General features: G+C 40.1%; 1 protein-coding gene across 1 annotated transcript in view; it reads left to right on the plus strand.

Moving 5' to 3' along the window:
- The first annotated feature begins 9,221 nt into the window (after positions 1 to 9,221).
- Positions 9,222 to 25,371, plus strand: part of LOC134227390 (NACHT and WD repeat domain-containing protein 2) — a 51,126-nt gene continuing 34,976 nt past the window's right edge. The window contains exons 1-2 of the mRNA XM_062708809.1: positions 9,222 to 9,467; positions 18,433 to 18,521. Of these exons, the coding sequence (XP_062564793.1) occupies positions 9,365 to 9,467; positions 18,433 to 18,521 (192 nt within the window). The 5' untranslated portion in view covers positions 9,222 to 9,364. The remainder of the gene's footprint in view (positions 9,468 to 18,432; positions 18,522 to 25,371) is intronic.

The raw sequence follows: 25,371 nt of genomic DNA on the forward strand, positions 1-25,371 counted from the left end.
ATAGTAACTATCAACTCCCCAAAACCAGCATTGTTTGCTCCCGCAGGTACGGAGTCGCACTACTTGCGCCCACATGGGTCTCAGTTCGGCACTGATAGTAACTATCAACTCCCCGAAAACCAGCATTGTTTGCTCCCGCAGGTACGGAGTCGCTCTGCTTGCGCCCACATGGGTCTCAATTCTGCGCTAATAGTAACTATAAACTCCCCCAAAACCAGCATTGTTTGCTCCCGCAAGTACGGAGTCGCACTACTTGCGCCCACATGGGTCTCAATTCTGCGCTAATAGTAACTATAAACTCCCCCAAAACCAGCATTGTTTGCTCCCGCAGGTACGGAGTCGCACTACTTGCGCCCACATGGGTCTCAGTTCGGCACTGATAGTAACTATCAACTCCCCGAAAACCAGCATTGTTTGCTCCCGCAGGTACGGAGTCGCACTACTTGCGCCCACATGGGTCTCAGTTCGGCACTAATAGTAACTATCAACTCCCCGAAAACCAGCATTGTTTGCTCCCGCAGGTACGGAGTCGCTCTGCTTGCGCCCACATAGGTCTCAATTCTGCGCTAATAGTAACTATAAACTCCCCCAAAACCAGCATTGTTTGCTCCCGCAAGTACGGAGTCGCACTACTTGCGCCCACATGGGTCTCAATTCTGCGCTAATAGTAACTATAAACTCCCCCAAAACCAGCATTGTTTGCTCCCGCAGGTACGGAGTCGCACTACTTGCGCCCACATGGGTCTCAGTTTTGCACTGATAGTAACTATCAACACCCCAAAACCAGCATTGTTTGCTCCCGCAGGTACGGAGTCGCTCTGCTTGCGCCCACATAGGTCTCAATTCTGCGCTAATAGTAACTATAAACTCCCCCAAAACCAGCATTGTTTGCTCCCGCAAGTACGGAGTCGCACTACTTGCGCCCACATGGGTCTCAATTCTGCGCTAATAGTAACTATAAACTCCCCCAAAACCAGCATTGTTTGCTCCCGCAGGTACGGAGTCGCACTACTTGCGCCCACATGGGTCTCAGTTCGGCACTGATAGTAACTATCAACTCCCCAAAACCAGCATTGTTTGCTCCCGCAGGTACGGAGTCGCACTGCTTGCGCCCACATGGGTCTCAGTTCTGCCCTGATAGTTACTATCAACTCCCCGAAAACCAGCATTGTTTGCTCCCGCAAGTACGGAGTCGCACTGCTTGCCCCCACATGGGTCTTAGTTCTGCACTGATAGTAACTATCAACTCCCCCAAAACCAGCATTGTTTGCTCCCGCAAGTACGGAGTCGCACTGCTTGATCCCACATGGGTCTTAGTTCTGCACTGATAGTAACTATCAACTCCCCCAAAACCAGCATTGTTTGCTCCCGCAAGTACGGAGTCGCACTGCTTGCGCCCACATGGGTCTCAGTTCTGCACTGATAGTAACTATCAACTCCCCGAAAACCAGCAATTTGTGCTTTCGCAGGTGCAGATTCGCTATACCAGTACCCAGATTAATCCTAGTTTTGATTTGGAAGTGTCTAATTGTTTCCCCAAAATCAAATATTCACATCACTTGAAAAAATAATTTATTTTGGGATACTTGGATTATACAGCCCTGCCGTCCTGCTTGGTCACGATTAGTCGACAACTAAGAAGCTTTTACCAAATGCAAAAATTTATTTTCATCTATCTGAGCGATATGTGTGAATGTGAGAATAAAAAATAGTTTGCCATACCGGCCGAACAGTGTCTTTAAATGCACTATATAGCAACTTCCCAGCTGTGTCGAGTAGGAAAACTGGTCTGTATGCCGAAGGATCTCCCGGCGGTTTGCCTTAGGCTTCGGCAATAGCTCCAATTTTCAACAACGGTCTGGGAAGTTTCCTTTATCCAAGCATCGTTGTAGGCAGCTTCTAAACATATATGTATCAGCAAGAATGGCGTGTTTAAGGACCAGGTTTGGAATACCATCCGGGCCTGGTGCCTTGTTGAGCTTAAGTTTTCTTGCAGCTACGATAAGCTCCTCGTTAGTCACTAGCGGTAATACGTCGACTGACTCATACGGTGTAGCGGGCCTGTTTGACGATATATGTTTCTGAAACAACCCTTCTACTAGTCTGGCTAGCATCTCTGGGGATCTCTCAGGAGGCGTGCTGTTGGTCCTAGCCATCACTATCCTGTATGCATACCCCCATGGGGTGTCATATGCCATCATGCATAGCTGCTCAAAGCAAGCTCTCTTGTTACATTATGTCTCGTAGTTCAGAGCTCTGCTCGCTGATTGGAATACCCGGCGTCTATCGACCCTTTCAGTGTCTGTTCTAGCACGTCGCAGCCTTCTTTTAGTTCTAAAACAAATTCTACGAATATCTGCGATCGTATTTGACCATCAGTACACTGGTTGTCGATTACCGGGAGGTTTGGTCTTCTTGAGCATCGTTGTGTCGCAGACACGTGTTAATTCGTCATTAATTCGTCGCCGCTTAAACCTGTAGTCCGAGTTTCCCATCGTATTGCTTCCTCTAACAGCTCCGGGTATGAGTGGGGCTCTCAGAAGGCAATCACTGTGTTTGCGAGGCAGATTATCAGGACATTGACGATGTCGTGTGGGCGTGCGAGGAGCATCGTGGCCTCAGATCGCGCTAACTGAACATCTTCGGGTCCGAGGAAAGCAGCCAAAGCCTATTAGAGAAGTGTTGGTGGATCTTGATCTCGAATACATGTCCCTTGTCCACCAACTCTTGAGAATCGCTGATGTTAGATTATAATCGTCGTCCATCCATCTCTTTTGCTGTCGCAATCCCTTAAGAATGTCTTCATCCTGTTGTCTACCGTTAAACCCCATTCGTATGTCTTCCTCTCGCTGCTGTTTCCCAAAAAATGTTTGTCTCGTTACAGATGTGAAACATTGCCAAGGGTTTCAAGTGTACATCAGCATTGTCATTAATTAACCATCCTAAACTCCCTTCCTTTCCTATTGTATAATTGTATTCCCTAACCTCGACCAAACCACGAGTCTTTCGGTTCCCCAAAACTAGCATTAGTGTATAAAAATCATGAAAACTGTATTCAAAAAACATGACTCCAGCTCCGTAGCGCTTTACGGCAAATGAGCCTTCCAAATAAATGAAAGTTAAAAAAACAGCTCTGGGTTAAACTGTAAGGTGCGCCATCCTGGATCAGAAGCACCGACCCACCTTGTGACTCCTTTGAGGGTATACCCGACCATAAAACGTACTTCCTGATGGTCACTGAAAGTATGCTCCTCATGAACCTTCAATTCTGGCTCCACTGACACTGACCATCCCGCGCTGCAGAAGGTCATATCGATACATGAATCACCACTCGGTCTTCTAAACGTTGGCCCTTGGCCTTCGTCTAGCAGGATATGACCTCTAGCGTTAGTGAACCGGGAACCCCAGTCCACTGTCCACGCATTGAAATCACCTGCTACAACCACTGGTTTCAAACCAGTTTCGCCGCAAGAATATCGCGCACCTTAGTGTACTGCTCTATACTCCATTTCGGAGAACAGTAGCAGCTACAAAACTAAACTCCGTTTACCTTTGCTATGACAAAACCTTTATCGTCAAAAGATGATATTATCAGGAGATGATATAAGATGGGGGTATCGCCCACAAGTCCAGATTCCCACCATACCGGACTTGTCCGTAATCCGGCTGTCGCTTCCAGCAGGTCGGACAGCGAGGCTACATCAGCTTTGCACTCAATAACCGACTGTTGCAGTAGCAGTTGAGCTGCCTTGCAGTGGTTTAAGTTATACATATGGAATGCGGCGAATACAGCATCTCAACAGATTAGTGGTGGCGTCTTGAACAAAACCAGCAGCTGCAGTAGAGACTACTGTGATGAAGTGAACACCATACTTACCCCGTCAACAAAAACGTCGCGGGTGGGCTGTTTGGACCTTCGTATGTAGATGTAGAGGTCATTGCGTTTCACGCGCGGTGTTTGTTGTCGGGGTGCTCGTCTCCTATGCGAGTTTATGACACAGACCGATAGGTTACTATCATAGCTTACGATCGACGTGTGGTGAGGTTACCACCCTTGAAGTCGATGTTGTGTTATGACGTCGAGTGCGTTAGCATAGGCGTGAGCGTTCTCAATAGTCCTTCCCTGATATCAGCACCAACATTTCAAAAGAGCGAAACTGCTTTTGTAAACAAGAGCTTCTCACGTCTCTGGTGGGCTTATTTGTGCCCACCCACGCAATCCAACACCATTAAATGAAAGAAGAGGATTCGATGCTTCCATCAGAGGTATTGGATTGCCTGGGTGGGCTCAAATTAACCCACCAGCGACGTGAGAAGCTTTTGTTTACAAAAGCACTTACGCCTTTTTGAAATGTTGGTGCCGATATGTTGCATAATTGCGGGTCGGGGGATACGAGCTGGCGAAAAGGTTTTGGTTTTAGTGGGTCGGGTGAGCCCATCTCCACACTACCTGAGTTAACCTCCTCAGGTGTCTATTTGCAAATTTCCGTTTATCCCTGCTCAAGAAAAAAAAATTTGAACCAATGGCTCTCTCCATTAGAGCCAATATTTAGGTAGGCTTTCTTTCAAAAAACATAATCTAAGGAGTTCAATATATTTTTTTTATTTTTTTAAATAGTTCAACTAAGTTTAAACAGGATGTAATTTCAACAAACCCTGTGGTAATTTATATTTGTCTGTTTCTAAAAACAAAAGTAATAATGTTCTCGAAGCTGCGCTGTAATTAGTTGTAGTTCATAATTGAGAAACTTTTTCTGACTTTAAGAACTGAGTATCGTTACGTTACAGTTACGCCCGCTCAATGCATTGAGCTTCCGCTCAAACTCAGAGTCGGCTCTTTTACACCGGGATCAGCAAGTTGAAGTAGATATTTCGACGGAAAATGGTACTTATACTAAAAAAAGTCCCTAACGGCCTTAACTGCCCTAGCTATAATCCCACCAAATACAGTCTACTTACGCCATGTTTGGCCGTTGAACTGGCAGTCACGGGGAAGAAACGCCATTGACCGGATCCCGTTCACGTGGTCTACACGAGTACCAACGGCTTGCTGGATCTAATCATACTCGGCGTAGCTATCGTTAATGAGGATTCGTTCTTGCTTTCGCATTCCAATGGGGGCCGTTGCTACGCGATCGACTTGGATTGACTCAATACGTTGAGATTAACCGGCCCACCGGTTTCGGTCAGCTTATTGTTGCGGTTGGACACCTGGTGCCCGATATTTGTGTAGTAGTTTTTCCTCACAGTAGTGAGCAACACTTTAAAAAAATAGCTGTATTCGCTCGTCTGATGCTAGAGTAAGTGAACGAGATGAACCGGCAAAATCATCCAGTAACCAATTAACAGGCTTTTTCCATCCTATTCTAAGACCACTAGGTAGTGGTGTTGCCGTTCAAAACTGCTACCAAAAACTGCCAGCATAGTTAATGTAGTGTTGCTTAAGTTGTTGAACAATTTATATTCAGTGTACTGTGAGTTTGAATTAACTGTTTGCCGTCTTGTCTCCTATCTTATTTTTTTCATGTTTTTTTTATTATATAAGATTACTTTAGGTTTTTTATTCAAATTTAAGGTAGATAATAAATTTTGATGGATGGTTTTGTTCATCCCTACTGGCTTTCTAAATACACCCAGGTTTTTTTACACGGTTTGGTTTTAGTCATTTAAGACCTTCAGCGTCAATGAAACAATGAGTTAACCCCACGAAAAAATTCACAAAAAATCAAAGAAAATTCAGGGGTTTTTTAAAAGCTGTGAAAGTTCAGGTTAACCGAGAAATTAATGAATTCCAACCACGTAAAAAAAACCTGGGTGTAATCTAAGACTAAGAGTGAGTTTTGGCGTTTTTTAGCTAAGTGGGCAAACTGAGTGTTGGTTACAACACTCACACGTAATTAACATTTGATTAAATGAAGAACTAAATTTATTTCAAAATGCACAGAAATAAAGCAAAAAAAGCAAATTGATAAAAACTCGAAAAAAAAGAATAGTTTGAAAATTGTATCAGGATTTCAAGCACTTATCTTTACCTTTGGTCCAACTTTCATAAAACATGCCCAAAAGGGATTAAACATGAATGTTGACATTCATCTGTATTGGGTGACTACTAAACATAATTTCACAGTTCAAAATATTATGAAATGAAGATAGTGTGTTGATTTATCGATTAATTTCCACCTCGGAATAGTTTTCACTGGCGTTAGATCGTTAACCAAAATAATATCGATTTTATTAAGAAAATTATTTTGAGCTTTTTATTTTTGATGAATTTTCTAACTAACGTTCAAGATATAAAAGCTGAACTATCGCAATATTAAGCTTATAAAATGAGTCAAGATCTACAAGACCGTCGTTCTTCCTGTTTCAAACTTTGTTTTTATTACTTACTTACAATGTTGAGTAGAAATGGGTATTACAACACTGCTTAGGAATTAACATTGTTTCACCGTTGAAAAACCAATTAAATCTTAAACAACAACTTCTCAAAAATGTTTTCACCTCACTATCACAAGTTAATTACATTCGGATATTTTCTGATTATATTTTATTTGTAATCCATTCGTTTTGTTTGGATGAAAATTTTTCAACTAACTCTTTTCAATACATTTTAGGGGTTCTATATTCACATACAAAACCCCTTGGAAAAAGGAATTAAAGAATAGGGAAGGTATGATGCTACTTCTCTAAATGATGAGTTCACACTTGCAGCAGTCCTCGGAAGCTAAAGCTGAAACGAGAAACCAAATACCTACAAATCTACAACCAATCGATGATCCTGATCCTGTGAAGTCGATCCGAATGCGCTTGTCGATACGCCACCGTTTTCCAGAAATAATTGCAACTATAAGCTAATCTTCAATGGAATCGTCCCGAACGATCTCGAAACCAACCAAACACAAACTGGTCCCCCGACGTGCAAGTGAAACCTTTTTATAAGCTCATCTCAGCCATAATGATTGGTCCATTAGAGTATCGTCACAATTGTACGTACGTCGTGCACCTCATTCGTGGGCGCAATTGTCCAAATTCATCGTGATTCCAATTGGGGGAAGCTGGGTAGACCGAACACTGCGAGAGAAACCCATTTTGCGAAAAATTTTAATCGTAATTTGAAAATCGTCTTTTTGCCAAAAGTTCTATTTAAATGATCCCACCTTAATATCGTAGTACCAGGGTTCCATCGTGATAATAGTGTCCATCATTAGAGAAAGAAAAGAGCTTGTTGAACCACGGAATGCATTATATTTTCAAATCAGTGAGCGCATCAGGTTGCATTGAAACAAACAATCATCAGCCCACTACATAGCTGCCAATCTTAATCTGATGAACCTAATGGGGTGGGTATACCCACTATAGTGACGAAGCGTCCCCTGGATCTATGGGAGAAATAAAACACACAATCAATGTAGATTTGGTCAGAATATCTCTTCATTGCCCATAATCCTCTACGTAGCGGCAAAAAGACTGGGGTCTACTGGTGTCACACATAATGAGGTGCGGAAGCATAAATTACGCGTTGATGGACGCTTATCGCCATATAACCGATGTGAATGGATTTTTCGCTTGTTTTTTGCCTTTCTCGGTCATACAACAAAGTTGCACCGAAAGGCTGTCATTTCACTCCAAAAGCAAACCAAAAGTCAATACCGCATTCGTACAAATCAGTTCAGATTTTTTCATGGTAAGTACTATTGTACTGAATGGTTTAGGCTGCAACAATAGTAGGAGTGTAACTGAATATTAATACAAAATTGTTTTCAGCCCACTGATCAAATTTATCCCAAGATATCGTAAACGATAAATTGTGCTGAATCGTTATCATTCATTGGTTCACTCCCCAAGCCTATCAAAGTTGATGCCTTCATACAAAGCCCTATTAGTCCTCGGAGTGATTTAACTAGGCATAGTTCGTCCCTAAAAGCCACTATTAAGCCGAATCGTCTATGTAATCATGCAGCTCTGTTTTGTGTCCAATCGCTGCAGGCAATAAAAATCATGCTAATTCCAATAACGTCTGATAGCGGGCACCCACAAACGACAGACAAATGCGGAACTGACTGACTGACGCATAATCGAAAACAACAACTGTTGCGCCTTTGTCCCTCATCCAGGACAAGAGGTATTGAACCTTAGGTGCAGTCAAAGTTCCCCAGCTCGAACCATCCATCGGGACAATAGCCTCCAATCCCAGAACACGGTTCGACTAAGTGGTTGATTCCAATTTTGCATCAACCGAACGCTTTCCCTCAAAACAACAAGACAGGAACATGCCTGAAGTCCATATATCGGACGAATATCGTTGGGGGTATTTGGGTGCACCGTTTCATCGTCATTCGTGGGACTCGATGGCGAGAGCTACCTACTTGCCGGTTTTTCCAGCCGTATGCCCTTGATGAAAAAGGAAAACAATTCACCACGCTCGTACCCCAAGCGAATAACGTCTATGATGTGTTCCAGGGACGGATACTTTATTATGTGATCACATAAATTTTGGATTCCCAGATGGATTCAAATTTCAATGAATCTGAAATTAAGATACGTATTAAAAATGATCCGTCCAAAGCATTTTATCTAAGGTTTATTTGTATTATTCTTATTTTTCTTTCATTCATCCACATTAAATACTACAAATAAAACATAATATTATTATGGTTTAATTAAACTTGGTAGTTTTATATGATTACTGCCGCTTCTGGTAGATTTCATACGCATTTCATGTCTTCCCATAAACTACAAATAAATTCACCGACAATCTTATAACAAACTATGTCAAACGCTATAATCAGGTACCTAAATTCAAAAATGTCACCTACGTCCTAGAACCAATTGACCATCAAATTCACCTTCTTAGGACTAGCAACTTTAGGTATTTGCATTGCTAATATTAATCCGGCTCTGGTAACCAAACATTGTATGAAATGTAGAGAAGTTCGTTTTTATTATTTGGAAAATGTACCCGTAGATATAAAAATATATGCATCAGGCTTCGATTGTGCACCGTAATGAAATAAAAAAAATCATCTACTAATTTCACGACATCGTTGCATTCCAAGTCACACTACTGCTTCATCAGAACCGGCTCTAATATTATGCAGTGGCGCAATTTATAACCAAACCTAGAAGCATGCAATGAGAGCAACAATTCGGAGAGCCTTCCGGACTCACAAAGCAGATTATCGACTAAACAAAGCTCTAATACCGTCGATTTTGATGAAATAACAACTCTGCAGAGGACTTTTCAGCAGTTCCCAGGAACCTTTCGAGCTTAACACACCTAATAGGAAAGCAGATCCAGGATTTCCGTTGAAAGTGATAGAATATCTTCTGAGCAGCGAAAGTTTATTCAGAAATATCCATTAAGATGGACGATCGTACAATTGATACGATATTCGCGGGTTCGCTTGAAAATTTGCCCCCGGTGAGCTCTAAAATTGTTCGGATTTTCACCAGTTCCACGTTCACGGGTGAGTTATGTAATGGCCAATTGACCTATACTCTATGCGATTTTCTGTGAAGATATGCTCCGGAAGTTTTTGAAAGTTCAAGGCTATAAGGCAATCAATTAGGTGCCTCCTCGTTGTCAGAAGTGCAATGCGTAGTTCACGGTAAAACAACTTTGACTTAATGTGTACAAGATTGAAAAAATAACATTGAAACGCAATGTGTTTATTGAAAGGTATATTGTTTTAAATTATTTGGGTAAGGTTAATTATCGTTATAATAAAACCTGTTGAAGCTTGTTTAGTAGGAAATGGGCTAAAAAATATTGTTGTAGAAATTTAGTTTTATTTCTCTGTTTCATTTATATCTTAATAAGTTGTTAAAGGCAGGTCGGTTACAGGCAGTTATTAATTGAAAGGACGGCCTTGAACTTGTTCTTACTTACTATTCTTGCATACAACGCTACCACAAATCCATGAAATAGCTCAAGAGTACCCATAAAGAATGCGTAAATTAGCTAAAATTTAGCAATTGATACGAGAATATGTTCCGTTCCTATGAGCGTATAACAAATTATTTATAAATCTTTGGAAAATGATCCTTAACAAATATATTTTGATTCATAAAATGTTCATAATTTTAATTTAATTTTAATATGATCATTAATGCTTGAGAAGAAGGTCACTGAAACTATATTAATTGATCCACACAAAATTTAATAACTTGATATGACCAGACTTATGGATTATCAATTATGGTTCATCATCACGTTAAAAAATGTTCAAATTTAAATTTTCGTAGAACAAGATATATTTGTATGGATCGTTTTTCAAAAATGTATGGATCAACGAGATTAGTGGTTACATGGCTACTGCTTCTCCTTCATATGCAGGAGGTCGTGGGTTTAATCCCAGTCCCGTTCCATTCTTCTACTTTGGATCTTTCTCTAAACTTTCCATGTTCTTGCAATTACTAGAACTGGAAATGGAATTCCCTTTTTCTACAATACCTTCAACTAATTATTCTAGCATTTTGTTAGAATTGAACATCAACAAAAAGCTCTTCTTCTTATTGGCATTACATCCCCACACTGGGACAGAGCCGCCTCGCAGCTTAGTGTTCATTAAGCACTTTCACAGTTATTAACTGCGAGGTTTCTAAGCCAGGTTACCATTTTTGCATTCGTATATCATGAGGCTAGCACGATGATACTTTTATGCCCAGGGAAGTCGAGACAATTTCCAATCCGAAAATTGCCTAGAGCGGCACCGGGAATCGAACCCAGCCACCCTCAGCATGGTCTTGCTTTGTAGCCGCGCGTCTTACCGCACGGCTAAGGAGGGCCCCACAGAAAGCTCGTTTCCCATAAATAATCAGTTAACCCCTATCCCAATAACAACCCGTTAACCAAGAGGAACCTCTGCCATATAAGCTAACCCCCAAATTTCAATAAAATTCCGCATGAGTTTATGGCAAGCGTAGAGGCGTTCTCGGCTTGCAGTGGGCGAGTGACTACATCATCATTTCCTCCTCATCCCCGATAAACCGTAAGGACGTGGCCGGCGCCGTAATTGACCATTGAAAAGTCTAGAGCTTTCGGAATGTGCACATTGCGGTTGGAAAGTAACTCCCATGCTCCATCCATTGGTTCCCTGTGCAATTATTTATTGAGTCAAATTGCTCTAAAAAAGTGTTTTCCTCCAGACAAGTTAGGTACTAATGACTGAACTACACAAAGACTAGATAACAAATATTTATTGTACTAAGTATAATTGGTATACATATGATTGACGGCAAATAAAATAAAATTACGATAGTTCTGATCAATCACGGAGTAGCAACAACGAAATGAACGGTCATCATGCTGATGCTCATGCGTTTCCACAAAATGTAAGGATCATTTGTAGTATCTAACACAATTAATAGTGTTCTGGAAACTCATATGTGAATATGTACATTATGTGGAAGATATTGATTTGAAAAATGTATTGGAGGTAACCACTTTCCCTTCGATGGGACTCGAACCCACGACCCTCGGTACGCTAGACTGGTGCTTTAACCAACTAAGCTACGAACGACCTCCGTCGGCCTTCGCAACCTAGCGGCTACACGCTAACTTTCGCCTACTCAGTGACTGAGTAAAATTTCAATGCAATATTTATTTATTTTTATTTATTTATTTCGTCAAACATAATGTAGACTACATTAAAAAACTTATAACTATGTTCTATTGTAACTAATGTTCCTAAAATATTTTCTTAGGCTCATACGAGGCATGGCTAAATCAATTGCTTCACAATACTGATTGTAAACAGACATCATTTGATTCATTGGACTAAATTTTGCATAATTTGTTCGATGATGACAGGTGGCAAACAAGTTTCGATTTCTCAATTGCCGAGTAGGAGTGTAAAAATTTAAACAAGACAATAGTTTGGTGGAATCAATGCGGTGCGAAACAATATCATTCACAAATGAGATCATGGAAAATTCACGACGCTTTTTTAATGATTGGATATCTATAAGCATACATCGCGCCTCGTACGACGGAAGTGGGAATGTTGTCCACCCTAATTTGCGTAAGGCATATAAAAGGAATTGCTTTTGAATTGATTCTATTCGATCATCATGTGATTTCATATACGGAGACCATACAATGCTACAATATTCTATAATTGATCTGACATACGCAACGTACAAAGTTTTAATTGTATAAGGATCTTGAAAGTTATAACTAAATCTTTTAATAAAACTGAGCATATTTGTTGCTCTATGGATAATAGTGTTGTAGTGGTCAGTAAAGGTTAGCTTAGCATCTAAGATTACACCCAAATCTCTAACCCTTTCACATTTTTGTACTGGTTGATTTCCTAGAGTTACAGTTATCGATGGTGTGCTCCGTTTTCTACTGAAAGTGATCAAATTACATTTCTTGACATTAAGTTGTAGTAAGCTTTTGTTACACCAGTTATCAAATATGCGTATTTCGTTCAAGTAGATGTCATTGTCAACAGTATTTTGATTTCCATAAATAGTTTCATATCGTCCGCATAAATAAGGATTTTAAGATGCTTAAGAATGAGTGATATATCGTTTACAAACAATATGAATAGAAGAGGTCCTATATGCGAGCCTTGGGGAACTCCAGATGTTACATTGACTGGAAGCGACTGTTTCCCTTCAAATCGTACTATTTGTTGGCGGTCAGTTAAATACGATTTAATCCATTTAAGGAGTCTCATCTCAATTCCCAATTTCTCAAGCTTGAAAATCATCATAGGAATATCGAGTCTATCAAATGCTTTGCTAAAGTCTGTGTAAAGCGCCTCAACATGACTACCTTTGTCCATAGCATTCAATGAGTAATTTACAAATTCTAAAAGATTGGTTGTAGTCGAACGTCCTTTAAAGAACCCGTGTTGTGCATCTGTTATTATATGTTTTATTTGGTTGAACATCCTTCTATTGATGATTGATTCAAAAGTTTAGGAATACATGAAATAATGGCCACTCCACGATAATTTCTAATATCAGATTTTTCCCTGATTTAAAAATTGGTATTAGAAAAGACTTCTTCCATTCTTTTGGAAAGCTACTGGTTTCTAAAGATAACTTGAATAACCAAAATAAAGGTGTCGTAAATTCGCTTGCCAACTTTTTCAAAAACATAGGTGGAATTCCATCTGGTCCGGATCCTTTTGAGACATCTAAATTCTGTAGAGCTGCCAAAATCTCCGTTGCATTAATTTGGTTTACACCAACACTGCTTAAATAGTCAGAAAATAGTGAAAAATATTCATAATCCCGATCACTTTCGAAAAATTCGGTATATGTCTCTTGAAAATAGGTTGCAAAAGAGTACAAATTTCATCAGCATTATCTCCTAATTTTTCATCTAAAGTCATTTTCGATGGAAAATTGCTGGATTTTAGCTTGGTTTTGGCATACTTGAAAAAGTTTTTGGACATGATTTGATTTCATTTTCGGTTTTAGCTTTATACTCTTTAAGAGCCGATGACATGGCTAATCGAAGTTGATCGCTATTATTCAAATTGTTTTCTTACTTTTCTTGGCTGGTGTATTGTTTATAATGTTTATGGGCTTTTTGCTTTCGGTTTTTCAAATTGTTTATTTGTTTGTTGAACCATATTGGGTTTTTGAGTTATAATTGCGACGTTTCCTCACGAATGGTACTTCATTCCGAACAATGTCTAATAAAATTGCATAAAAGTCTGTAACAGCACATTCAATGTCAGTTTGATTTTGTAAAATTTGTTGCCAATTAGCTCTGTTCAATTTTTGTTTAATGTTGTCAAAATTTGCATTTTTATAATCGAGAATATTTTCGAAATCATAGCCATAAGGATCATGGTTCCGATGCACAAATACAGAGTATTCTATTGCTGTGTGAAATGCTTAATTTTTCCATAACGGCGATAGAGACTCATTTACACAGAAATCATCGAGAGTGTTTGTGAATAAAAAGTCCAAATAGCAATTTTGTCGATTTTTCACATGATTGATTTGATTCAAGCCTAAACATGCAGTTTTTCAAAATAAATTGTAAAGTCTCATTTTCACCGACAACTGGCAGCAAAATACTTTCATTCTCAGAATCTGGAATGAAGTCTGCATTACGTTGGTTGAAATCGCCGTAAATGTGAACTTTGAATTCAGGAGGAAAATGGGAAATAATTTCATCGGCATTATGGAAGAACTTTTCATATGAGGATTTACAAGCTTGATCTGGAGGAAAGTACACTATTGCAAATATGTGAGTTTCACTATCTATATCCGTTCTTACCCACACATGCTCAAATTCATTCAATTTGGTAGGATCAATGAGTCTGAATTAATTTTTGAGGAGATTGAGATGAGAACACCTCCGCCAGACATTCTCTGCGCTAAGACGAGATCTCGGTCATCTTTAAAAACATTATAATCACTACCAATTAAAATTAAACTTAGAAGTGACATTTCCATAATTATCAAATAACCCTACTCGCAGAGCAAGATTACTTTTGACAGATATCGAATCATTTTCCATCGATGTCCTATTGGAATTGCTGGGTAGCACCAGCCATTCTTATAACGGGGTGATTTTTAAATTTTCGAACTGTCACTTTTAAGTTTAATTCTCCAAATCACTCGCAATCCATTTATTAAGCCAACACTTATACATTTGTATAGTACATGTTCACGTTAGAAGAGCGTGAGAAAGTCTGGCGGCCTCACACATAATAAACATATTCACATATGAATTTCCAGAACATTGTAAATTTATCCAAGTCGGGTGGTTTAATCCCCGGAGTATAGGCAATTAACTTTGATTGAACAATTAATATGACAATTGCTAAATTTTAGTTTAATTGTAGATCCAAGAATTATTTATTATGGGGGTTCACGAACTATTTTATGAATTTATGGTTGCGTTTCACGGAATAATCAAGTATTATTCACGGATCGTTTTTCGTTCTTATGGATTAATGTTGCAAAAATATGTTTTGCCAATTGAAAGCTTTTCTATGCCCGCCTATAAGTTTGGTAAAGCTGGATAGATCACTTTTCAATTTTTAGTAGTGTTTTACGGTTCAAGATCTACCAAATCGAGCCCTAGCCTAATTCATTTTTTGAGCTGGGGCAATCAGTTTGAAGTACAACAAAAACAATTTTACACTGCAAATGGTTGAAAGACTCATTTTTAGTGTTTGAGGCTAAACTATATGCGCGGACACAACTTTTCCAGCAATATTAGCTAAAAAAAACTCGGAGTCATGCCCTAGGCTGAATTGTCATTTGTTATCAAAAATGTCCTAACAAAATACGATTTACTGGCACGATGTCTCCGATTTTCTCAACTGTGGCCCAAGTATACAAACTCATCACCCACCTCGATTTCTCACCACCAATGAAACACTTGCCAACCTTCGTGCTGCCTGTCTCACACCTAGAAGATGCTTACAGATGGCAAGGTCTGAAACGGTTAGAGACGAACGTAAAATAATTTTCAGTGAAGCTTGAGCGACTTTCAAACGGGAGATCAGCAAGTCCAACTGCTTCAAGGAGCTGTGCCGAGAAACTAACCGTGATCCTAGAGACAACCCTTATCGAGTCGATCCGGGGTCAAGTATCAGCAATACAAAGATTCTGGCTCTAGTGACGCCAACGGGGTGCAAATAAGCTGAAGATCATCGTGGACGATCTTTTCCATGGTTCTACAACGAGGCCATCTACACCATATGAAGATGAAGACGGAGTAACAATTGCACTATGGTCCAGGATATAGGTTTACGCGGAAAGATGCATGTTACGCCAAAACTATATTTTTCAGAAAAAATGTACAAAATTGTTCGGAATAGTAAGGCCATCATTATTTCATTCATTTATTTAGTCTACATCTAAACAGATAACACTGAATCAACAATTTGACGCCACAATACACGGTTCGAGGCCGCATCTCTCCATTCTCGAATACGCCACACGCTTGCCAAGTCGTTTTGCACCTGGTCTGCCCATCTTGCTCCCTGCGCTCCACGCCGTCTCGTACCTGCCGGATCGGAAGCGAACACCATCTTTTCAGGGCTGCTGTCCGGCATTCTTGCAACATGTCCTGCCCATCGTACCCTGCTTTAGCTACCTTCTGGATACTGGGTACGCCGTAGAACTGGGCGAGCTCGTGGTTCATTCTTCGCCGCCACACACCGTCTTCTTGCACAACGCCAAAGATGGTCCTAAGCACCCGTCTCTCGGATATTCAGAGTGCTTGCAAGTCCTCCTAGAGCATTGTCCATGTTTCATGTCCGTAGAGGACAACCGGTCTTATTAGCGTCTTGTACATGACATTCTTGGTGCGGTGGTGAATCTTTTTTGGCCGTATTTTCTTCTGGAGCCCGTAGTAGACCTGACTTCCACAGATGATGTGCTTTCGTATTTCACGACTATTTCACCACCTCGAAGGTATCCCCGTCTATCGTAACATTGCTTCCCAGGCGGGCCCTGTTGCGTTCGGTTCCGCCCACAAGCATGTACTTTGTCTTTGACGCATTCACCACCAGTCCAACTTTTGGTGCTTCACGTTCCAGTCGGGTGTACAGTTCTGCCACCTTTGCAAATATTCGGCCGACAATGTCCATGTCACCCGCGAAACAAATAAATTGACTAGATCTGTTGAAAATCGTACCCCGGCTCTCCGCATGACACCTTCTTAGTCCCCGGTGCGATTCGAACGAATTGGAGTGTTCGCCTGAAATCTTCACACAGTTTTGCACACCATCCACCGTTGCTTTAATCAGTCTGGTAAGCTTCCCCGGTAGAATTCCAAGTGGCTCTAAGACCCGTGGAAGTCGAGACAATGTCCATACCGAAAATTGCCTAGACCATCACCGGGAATCGAACCCAGCCACCCTCAACATGGTCTTGCTTTGTAGCCGTGCGTCTTACCGCTGGTGTTACAGGAATGTCTAAAAGATGGTTACTTTCCAGATAACTGCAAAAGGCGCTACTGCCAAAAACCAGAAAAATCGCCGAGAGATCCAGCACCGTATAGGCCCATATGCCTGCTGGACATGCTGCGAGAGCTTGTGGAAAAGATATTCCTTAATAGGCTGACGCAGTTCACGGAGGGCAAGATCGGCTAATCGAAAAAAATGGATTCCGAAAAGGCAGAGAGCGCATCCAAGAAAAAGAGGTGCGGTAATCGGATCTGCTTGACTGATAACGTGGGAACTATCATACTAACACAAAAATTCTAATAGTAACGTCGTTTCGTATTGCATCTCTGAAAATATGTCATTGACTACTGGAACCTCGTACTGTGCCTCGATGAGGATGTGATTTTCTACATATTCTCGTGATTGAAATGATTGAAAGCTTTTTCGAAGTTGATGAACACCAAATAAAGGACACTTGGAATTCGTTACCTTGCTCCATAAGGATGCGGTGTGTGGCAATATGGTCCACACATGATCTTCTGGTACGGGATCTGGCTTGCTGCCACCGGAAAGTCGACCTGGAAGGTTGTGTGTCCCAGATATTATGATAAGTAAGTAAGTGAGTAAATAAATTATAGCAGGATTGGATGCGTTCGTATTAGGACGCAAACTAAACTAACTATCTATAAACCGTCTAAGACGAATTAAGTATTGTCCATTTAATTCCACCAGTTAATTTTCGTTATCTTTGCAGATACGTATTTCGATCACAACTGTGTGGTCGTCTTCAGTGTCTTGTACTTGACTCGACTTGACTCGAGTCAAGTACAAGACACTGAAGACGACCACACAGTTGTGGTCGAAATACGTATCTGCAAAGATAACGAAAATTAACTGGTGGAATTAAATGGACAATACTTAATTCGTCTTAGACGGTTTAATTCATTCCACTAAACGAGCTTAATATATTTTTCTAACTATCTATATAACTACGAGGGTCGTACACTCCATGTTGTCCGAAATAAAACCGAAGTCGTCTTGTTCGAAGTCGCCAGGGCATCCAGTCGCCAGTCTACCTACACGCCGGCCGCATACAGCTAGCAAATGCGCGGTCTAGTCCGGAGCCGACATCCTCTTCCAGGTTCTCTGCTAAACATGACTTTTGCTGGTCGCTCTTTCGGTACACGCACTAGATGTCCAGCCCCACTGCTAACTGTCGTATTTTATCAGCCTGTCATTGGCTGCATTTTTGTAAACTTTGTATAACTCGTGATTCATGCGTTTACGCCATTCACCATGTTCCACCACGCCGCCAAGTATTGAGCGCAGTATTTTTATTACTGCGAGAATTCGGTACTCTGCATCTTTTAACGTCCATGCTTTATGAATCAGCCTAATAAGCTTCGCCGGAAAGCTATGTTCTAGCATCTCACCACGCATCTCTGGACGCGTGACAGAATTTATGGACAAAGAAAAAATAAGACGTTTTGTGCGTGATGTATCGCAGATCGATATAAAATAATAATAATAGAATTTATATGATATTATTTTTTCCCAGACACAACCATGGAACGTAACAATTTGATGGCCAAATGCTACCCAAGGATTAAGGATTACTGCCGAGAAAAACATGGATTGGAATTTCAGGTATGACACAATCAGCAGGTAATCAGCATCAAAAATGTTTGTATAAGTTGCCATAAGAATTAAATGCCATCATAAAAATATAAAACATGTAATCGTAAACTATCATGTATTCAACAATTAAGTCCTTTGACCAGCCAAGCTTAGTTGTTACTTCGTTATGGGCCAGATTCAACAAAATTGGGTTTAAAAAAGCTTTCAATTATTAACATTATTAACAAAAATTCCATTGGGAATGTTGAGTCATAGAAGAAGAAGATCTATGTGATCATCTTCAGCTTTTTAGTTTGAAAACTGGAAAAATGACAGTTTAATTGCAGTACAGCTTGCCAAAAATATGTCACTCGGCCGATTCCCATGATTTTTTTATGGAATGAAACACAATTTATAAACATGATCTACGTATAATTATTTCACTCTATTTCTTCAACAAATCCAAATGCCTGAACTTTTTTGCAATTATAAAGTTTTGTACGAGACCGGAAACGACATTTTTCTGTTCTCAACCTTTCCCGTCATAAAACTTCAATGAGTGTATTTGAGAAGAAAATTCGGGCATTTGGACATCTAAAGATGATCTGGAACTAGGAAAAATGAAGGCTTCGGCAGGTTTTGTTCTATTATTGTCAGGGGGTTTTTGTTGACCAAATTTTATGAAATTTGTCCACAATATTCTTTGATATGCAAAGAATGTTTAGGCCAAATTTAAGCATAATTAGTTATGGACAATAAAAGGTGCTGTGCCGTTCTAACGCATTTAAAATATGTTTCCAAAATGGGCCTGAGGCAAAACGCTCGCAAAATGCAAAATTGTTAAGTTGCAATAAAAATAAATGGAGGACGCATGGTTGTTTGTTTTGCCTAATGGGGTGAACAAAAATCTTACGGGTAATGTGAAAGAATCGCAAATCGTTAAATTTCAGTGAAAGTAAAGGGTTTTTTCAACCTTTCGGTTGCAGCTCAATAATAGACAACTAATATGAACTGCAATAACAATATTTGTTCAGAAATGTAATAAAAACGAGTTTACAAATAAATTTATGTGTTGGGTTATTTTGTTCCATTGGTGCCATTCTACACTATATTGGAGTGCTTGTTGGGAGAATTTTAATAGGAAACAAGTAATACTCATGTTTTTGTTGACATCCCTAATCAGATTAGTATTAAAAATCAAGATGAAGTGTTTCAAACTAAGTCAGAAAGATGTAAAAGGTTTACTTCTTGTGGCCAAGGAGGTAAAAAGAAGGTGTTAAAATGTACTATTTGTATATTTATATGTCTGAATGTTTGTATGTTTGTATGTTCGTATAAATGTATGTATATGTGTTTGTGTATATGCCCCTACCTATATAATATCATTGGAATGAAGTATTAGACACATTAGCATTAGACGCTAAAAAATATATCCACTCAGAGTATCTAATATTATTGCATGTTAAGGACTGCTATATTTCAGTTCGTAAAAAGTGCATGACACATCATCCTCTTGCAATGTGCTAAAATTTACCTACTGTCCTACCTAGTGAACAGTTTTTTTTATTGATTTTCCGTTTTCAACACCTGTCACGAACGTCTATACCGTCAATGGGCTTGACGCTCGGTTTCATGAATTGTTCTGTATTGTATTGACCCGAAAACGATTCCATCGTACATCCGACATATGGTGGGCACGATGAAGATAATATAGGTTCCTCCCTTCGATGGATTATTTTGGGACTTTATACCAGCCATAACATAAACGAAGCCAAACGGAATAGGACTGTACCACATTTTTTGCCTGTTGACCCGGCAAGACAAAAAAAACCAGACACGGGGAGTCAATTTTCGAACCGGCATTCTTCGGAATTCGTTCCCCCGCCCGTTGTCAAGGGTTGCGAAATAAACAAAACTATAACAACCGGAGACTAATCATGGCACATAATTGCCTACTATTCACGGTAGACTGCTGAGCTAGGTGAGAAAAATACCTTCAGAACATTTATCGTGTCACCGCACCAGCTGGAAATGGCATTTTTCTCTCACTCTCCATCACGCGTGGATCCACAAAGTAGTTTTGTGAGACGGTTTGTTGCAAACCAATGCTTGCCGGTAGCCGGAGATGATTAACTCATGGGTGTAGCAAGATAGTAACTTAAAAAACGAATGGGTGGATTTACTTCTACAGGGTGGCGACCCATCTTCAATATAAAAATTCCCTGATTTTTCCAGGGTTTTTTTTCCAGGATTTCCAATAAATTTCCAGGATTATAGAAATACGTTAAATACACAAATAACATTTAGAAGCAGCTTTAAGGTTTCAGATTATACATGGTGCCGAAGACTTTTTTTTTAAATAAAGGCGTAAATTATTTTGAAAGATAAAAAGGAAATTTATAATTACAGAAGTGGTTGCCATTATACTAGCAAATTATTTACCGTGAAACTTGATGATTCTAAATCGGCAGCGAAAAACTGCCACGTGACAGTAAAAGAGACAACTAGTGGCACGCAGGGCTGATCTGCGCCATCTTAGTATCTGATCGCTTGAATTTTCAGCTATTTTCAGTTAAACGAATGATTATTTAATATGTTGTTTTCATTAACGTCGACTGTCACAATAGTTGTGAAACTATAAAGATTTTATAACATTCAATACTTTAATTTTTTCTTGGACCACTTTAGGTAGTTTCAATCATTACAACATTTTAATTGTTGTTGGCGCCACCGCCAAAGTAAGTGTCTCCACTTTCTGTCTCTCCCGCAATTCGTAAAAACCCAAGCTCTGTTGGTTTGTTTGCGCAGCTAGGAATTTCCCTATGTATTATAGATCCAGGTACATGTATGTATATAACAGCAAACATCCAAGCGCGGGTAGAAAAAATGTATAAGCGAATAGCGCAACAGAGTAAAGCCGAAATTGGCACCGCCTTCTAGAGAGTAAGTGATGTAAATAAAATGCGTAACTACAAACTTCTGTAAATAAATAAGGTGTAGGATTAAGGATTTTTGCCAGTCGTCAGACTGAAACTGTGTATACAAGAGTTAATTAGAATATTTTTCCAAACCAACAAACCGAGTTTTGATTGCTGCAAAGTGCTACAGAGAAGTCCACAAACGGAAACCGATCTAATACAGTCCACTTCGAGAATATTTCCACCTTTGTACTGGGTTGCACCAAGTGTCTAGTTTGAGTGGGATTTAACAGTCTCACAAGATAGCTACCATCCGCTCGAAAGAGCACTGAGTTTATGCGACGTAGTGCAAGGATTGGAAACCAGCGAAATGCCCCAGGAGCCGGGCTAGCGCTCCTACATGGTCCTTCGAGAGCCGAATCCATCAGGAACACCTGTGAACGTGTAGTACCGAGCAGCAAAATTTCAAAAGTGACGTTAAAGAAGTGATACAGTGGGAAAAAAGACCAATTTTGTGAGAGTGAAAAAGTGAACTAAAAGTGTCAAAATGCCAATGGAACATACGCCGAAGAAGCAATCCGTGGATCAAGAAGAAGTGAAGATGTTGATCCACCAACGAGGGCAAATCAAAGGAAAAGTGACGAAGATAAACAAAACCATTGAGGAGGGTGAAGATGATCCATCAAAAGTGAGTGTGTCATTGCTAAAAGTGTTCGCGAAAAAGCTCGAGATGCACTACAATGAGTATGTAGCGGTGCATCGTGAAGTGATTGCGGCAACACCTCCAACGAAGATAGAAGAGCAAGACCAGAAGCTGGATGAGTTTGATTTGCTTCACACCGAAGCACTGGATCGAGTTGAGCGACTGATGGAATCTTTCGCTAAGGCTGCAGTTGCACGCTACCCAAACCAAGTGTATGCTGATACCTCAGCACCTCAAGTGATAGTGCAACAACAGCCTCTGAGAGCACCGATACCAACTTTCGACGGTAAGACAGAAAATTGGCCTAAGTTTAAGGCCATGTTTGAGGATTTGGTAGGTCGAAGCCGTGACTCGGACGCCGTCAAGTTGCATCATCTAGACAAAGCTCTAGTCGGCGATGCAGCTGATTTGATCAACGCGAAAATGATCCAGGACAACAATTTCCAGCAAGTGTGGAAGCAAATCACCGTCCAGTTTGAGAATCCCCGCGTCATCGTAGATACTCACATCGAAGGATTGATTCAGCTTAAGCCGGTAGCAAAAGGAAGCCTCAAGGATCTCGTGTCGCTGATTAAGGCTTGCGATCGCCACGTCGCGGGATTGGAGTACCAAGGCTTGGTAGTTGACAACTTATCTGGACTCATCATTACCAAGCTCGTCGTCAACCGCCTAGATGACCACACTCGTCAGCTCTGGGAAAGGACGCAGAAACACGGTGAGTTACCTGACTTTAAACAAACTTTGCTATTCCTTGAAATGAGTGCCAAGTACTTGATCGTTGTAGTAATTCTCGCACCCCAGGCTCAAATAAGGAGCCAAGTACCAAATCATCCAATACCAAACCCCTCTCAAGACTCATATTTCCACATCTGTAAAGGGAGCAATTTCTTGTTTAATTTGTGAAGAGATCCATCGCCATTTCGAATGTCCAAAATTCCACGCTATGACCGTTCCAGAGCGCATTGCCAAAGTAAAAGAATTGAGGATTTGTTTCAACTGCCTCCGATCTGGTCACCGAGTAGTAGATTGTTCTGCCAAGAAAACTTGTTCAACTTGTTTTAGAAAGCACCATTCACTTCTGCATGAAAAATCTTTCTCAAAGTTCCAACCGTCTATATCTGAATCGAAAACCCAGGAACCTAAACCTTTATCCTCAAAAACAGATTCATCTATTCCTACTTCTAATGAACATTCCGCGATTCAACAACAATCTACTTTAAATTCGACATGTTCTTATAACCATTCCAAAAAATTGAAAACTGTTATGTTATTGACAGCTGTTGTAATGCTTGATAATGATGGGCAGTTAATTCCTTGTCGTATTCTCCTTGACAGTGGGTCTCAGGTTAATTTCATTTCTGAGCCAATGGCCAATCAGTTGAAGGTACCCAGAGAATCCATGTGTGTCCCGATTGCAGGTGTAGGTGGCTCAAAAATGTATGCTAGGGAAAGGTTATCAGTTACAGTTCAGTCAAGATACTCAGAGTTCTCTACCGAAGTCGAGTGTTTAGTTGTTCCAAAGATAACTGGAATTATCCCTGGATCAAAAATTGATATCTCCTCTTGGGAAATACCTGTTGGGATTCAGCTTGCAGATCCTCAGTTCAATATTCCTGAGCGAATTGATATGTTGATAGGTGCCTCCAAGTTTTTAGTCTCCTTAAATCCGGACATCTACGTCTAGCTGAAGGTATACCAGAGCTCCAAGAAACTCATTTCGGCTGGATTTTCTCAGGAGAAATAGAAAATTATATGAATCACGTTCATTTAGCTCACCAAGCTTCACTTGACTCTCTAGTCAAAACCATCACCAAATTTTGGGAAGTTGAAGACTTTGTGGACACAGATACCTCAAATGATAAAGATGAATGTGAGAAATTATTTCAGCAGACGCATCATCGTTTGCCATCTGGTCGATTTGTTGTACAATTGCCATTTAGAGAAGATGTATCTGATTTGCAAGATAATCGCTCTCTAGCTCTTCGACGTTTTCTTCACTTGGAGAAACGTCTTCAAAAGGATTCAAATTTGAAACGAGAATATGTAAAGTTTATTGATGAATATAAAACCTTAGGCCATTGCCAAAAAGTTAATGAATCTGAAGATAAGAATCAAATTTTGTTGAGACCTAATAATTCCACTACAAAACTTAGGGTCGTATTTGATCCTTCGGCAAAGCTTGGCCCTTCGTTGAAATCATTGAATGATGTGCTTCATGTAGGACAACCAGTCCAAAGCGAATTGTTCAGCATTCTTCTTAGATTTCGTAAACATCCTATAGTGTTTACTGCTGATGTTGAAAAATGTACCGACAAGTCTTAGTTGATCCCTCGCAAACTAAATTCCAATGCATTCTTTGGAGAAATGAACCATCCAAACCTTTAACAGTATTAGAAATGAAAACTGTTACTTATGGCACCGCAGCTGCTCCCTTCCTTGCTACCAGATGCTTGATACAGCTGTGTGATGATGAAGAAGAAAGATCTCCTTTAGCCTCCAAAGCTGTAAAGAAGATTGCTATGTAGATGATATTCTGTCCGGTGCTAGTTCTCCTGCAGAGGCTATTGGAACGCAACGGCAGATTGGTAAAATGTTAGAGTCCGGTTGCTTTCGTGTTCATAAATGGAGCGAAGAATTGTTGCACCAAATACCCGAAAATGATCGAGAGAAATTGGTAAACTTTAACCAAGATGATGAAGTAGTTAAGGCTCTGGGGTTAATTTGGTGCCCGCAGACAGACAAATTCTTATTTGCGGTCCAGCTTCCAAGTAATGTAACAGAATTTACAAAGCGAATAATTTTCTCCGAAATTGGTCGACTATTTGATCCTTTGGGATTATTGTCGCCAATTGTGGTCATTGCTAAGATTTATATGCAAAACCGATGGGCAGCTGAACTTGGTTGGGATACTAAGATAGAAGGAGAGTTACTTGAATCATGGCTACATTTTCGAAATGCTCTTCCTAAGGTTAAAGAAATTTCTATACCACGATATGGATTTCTCCCTGTTCGAAAAGGTGTAGAAATTCATGGATTTGCAGATGCCTCTTCCGTTGCTTATGGAGCAGTGATTTATGTTAGAAGTTTACTTTCCGATGGATCAGCTCGCTTACGTTTGCTTTGCAGTAAGTCAAGAGTCGCATCAATTAAAAATGCTACACCATACCCCGCAAAGAGCTTCTTGCTGCTAGATTACTCTCCAGATTATTAACAAGAGTTCTTGATGATTTGAAAATCAAGTTTGATGACGTTGTTCTTT

Source organism: Armigeres subalbatus, chromosome 3 (genome assembly GCF_024139115.2).
Source record: "Armigeres subalbatus isolate Guangzhou_Male chromosome 3, GZ_Asu_2, whole genome shotgun sequence".
NCBI classification, from domain to species: Eukaryota; Metazoa; Arthropoda; class Insecta; order Diptera; family Culicidae; genus Armigeres; species Armigeres subalbatus.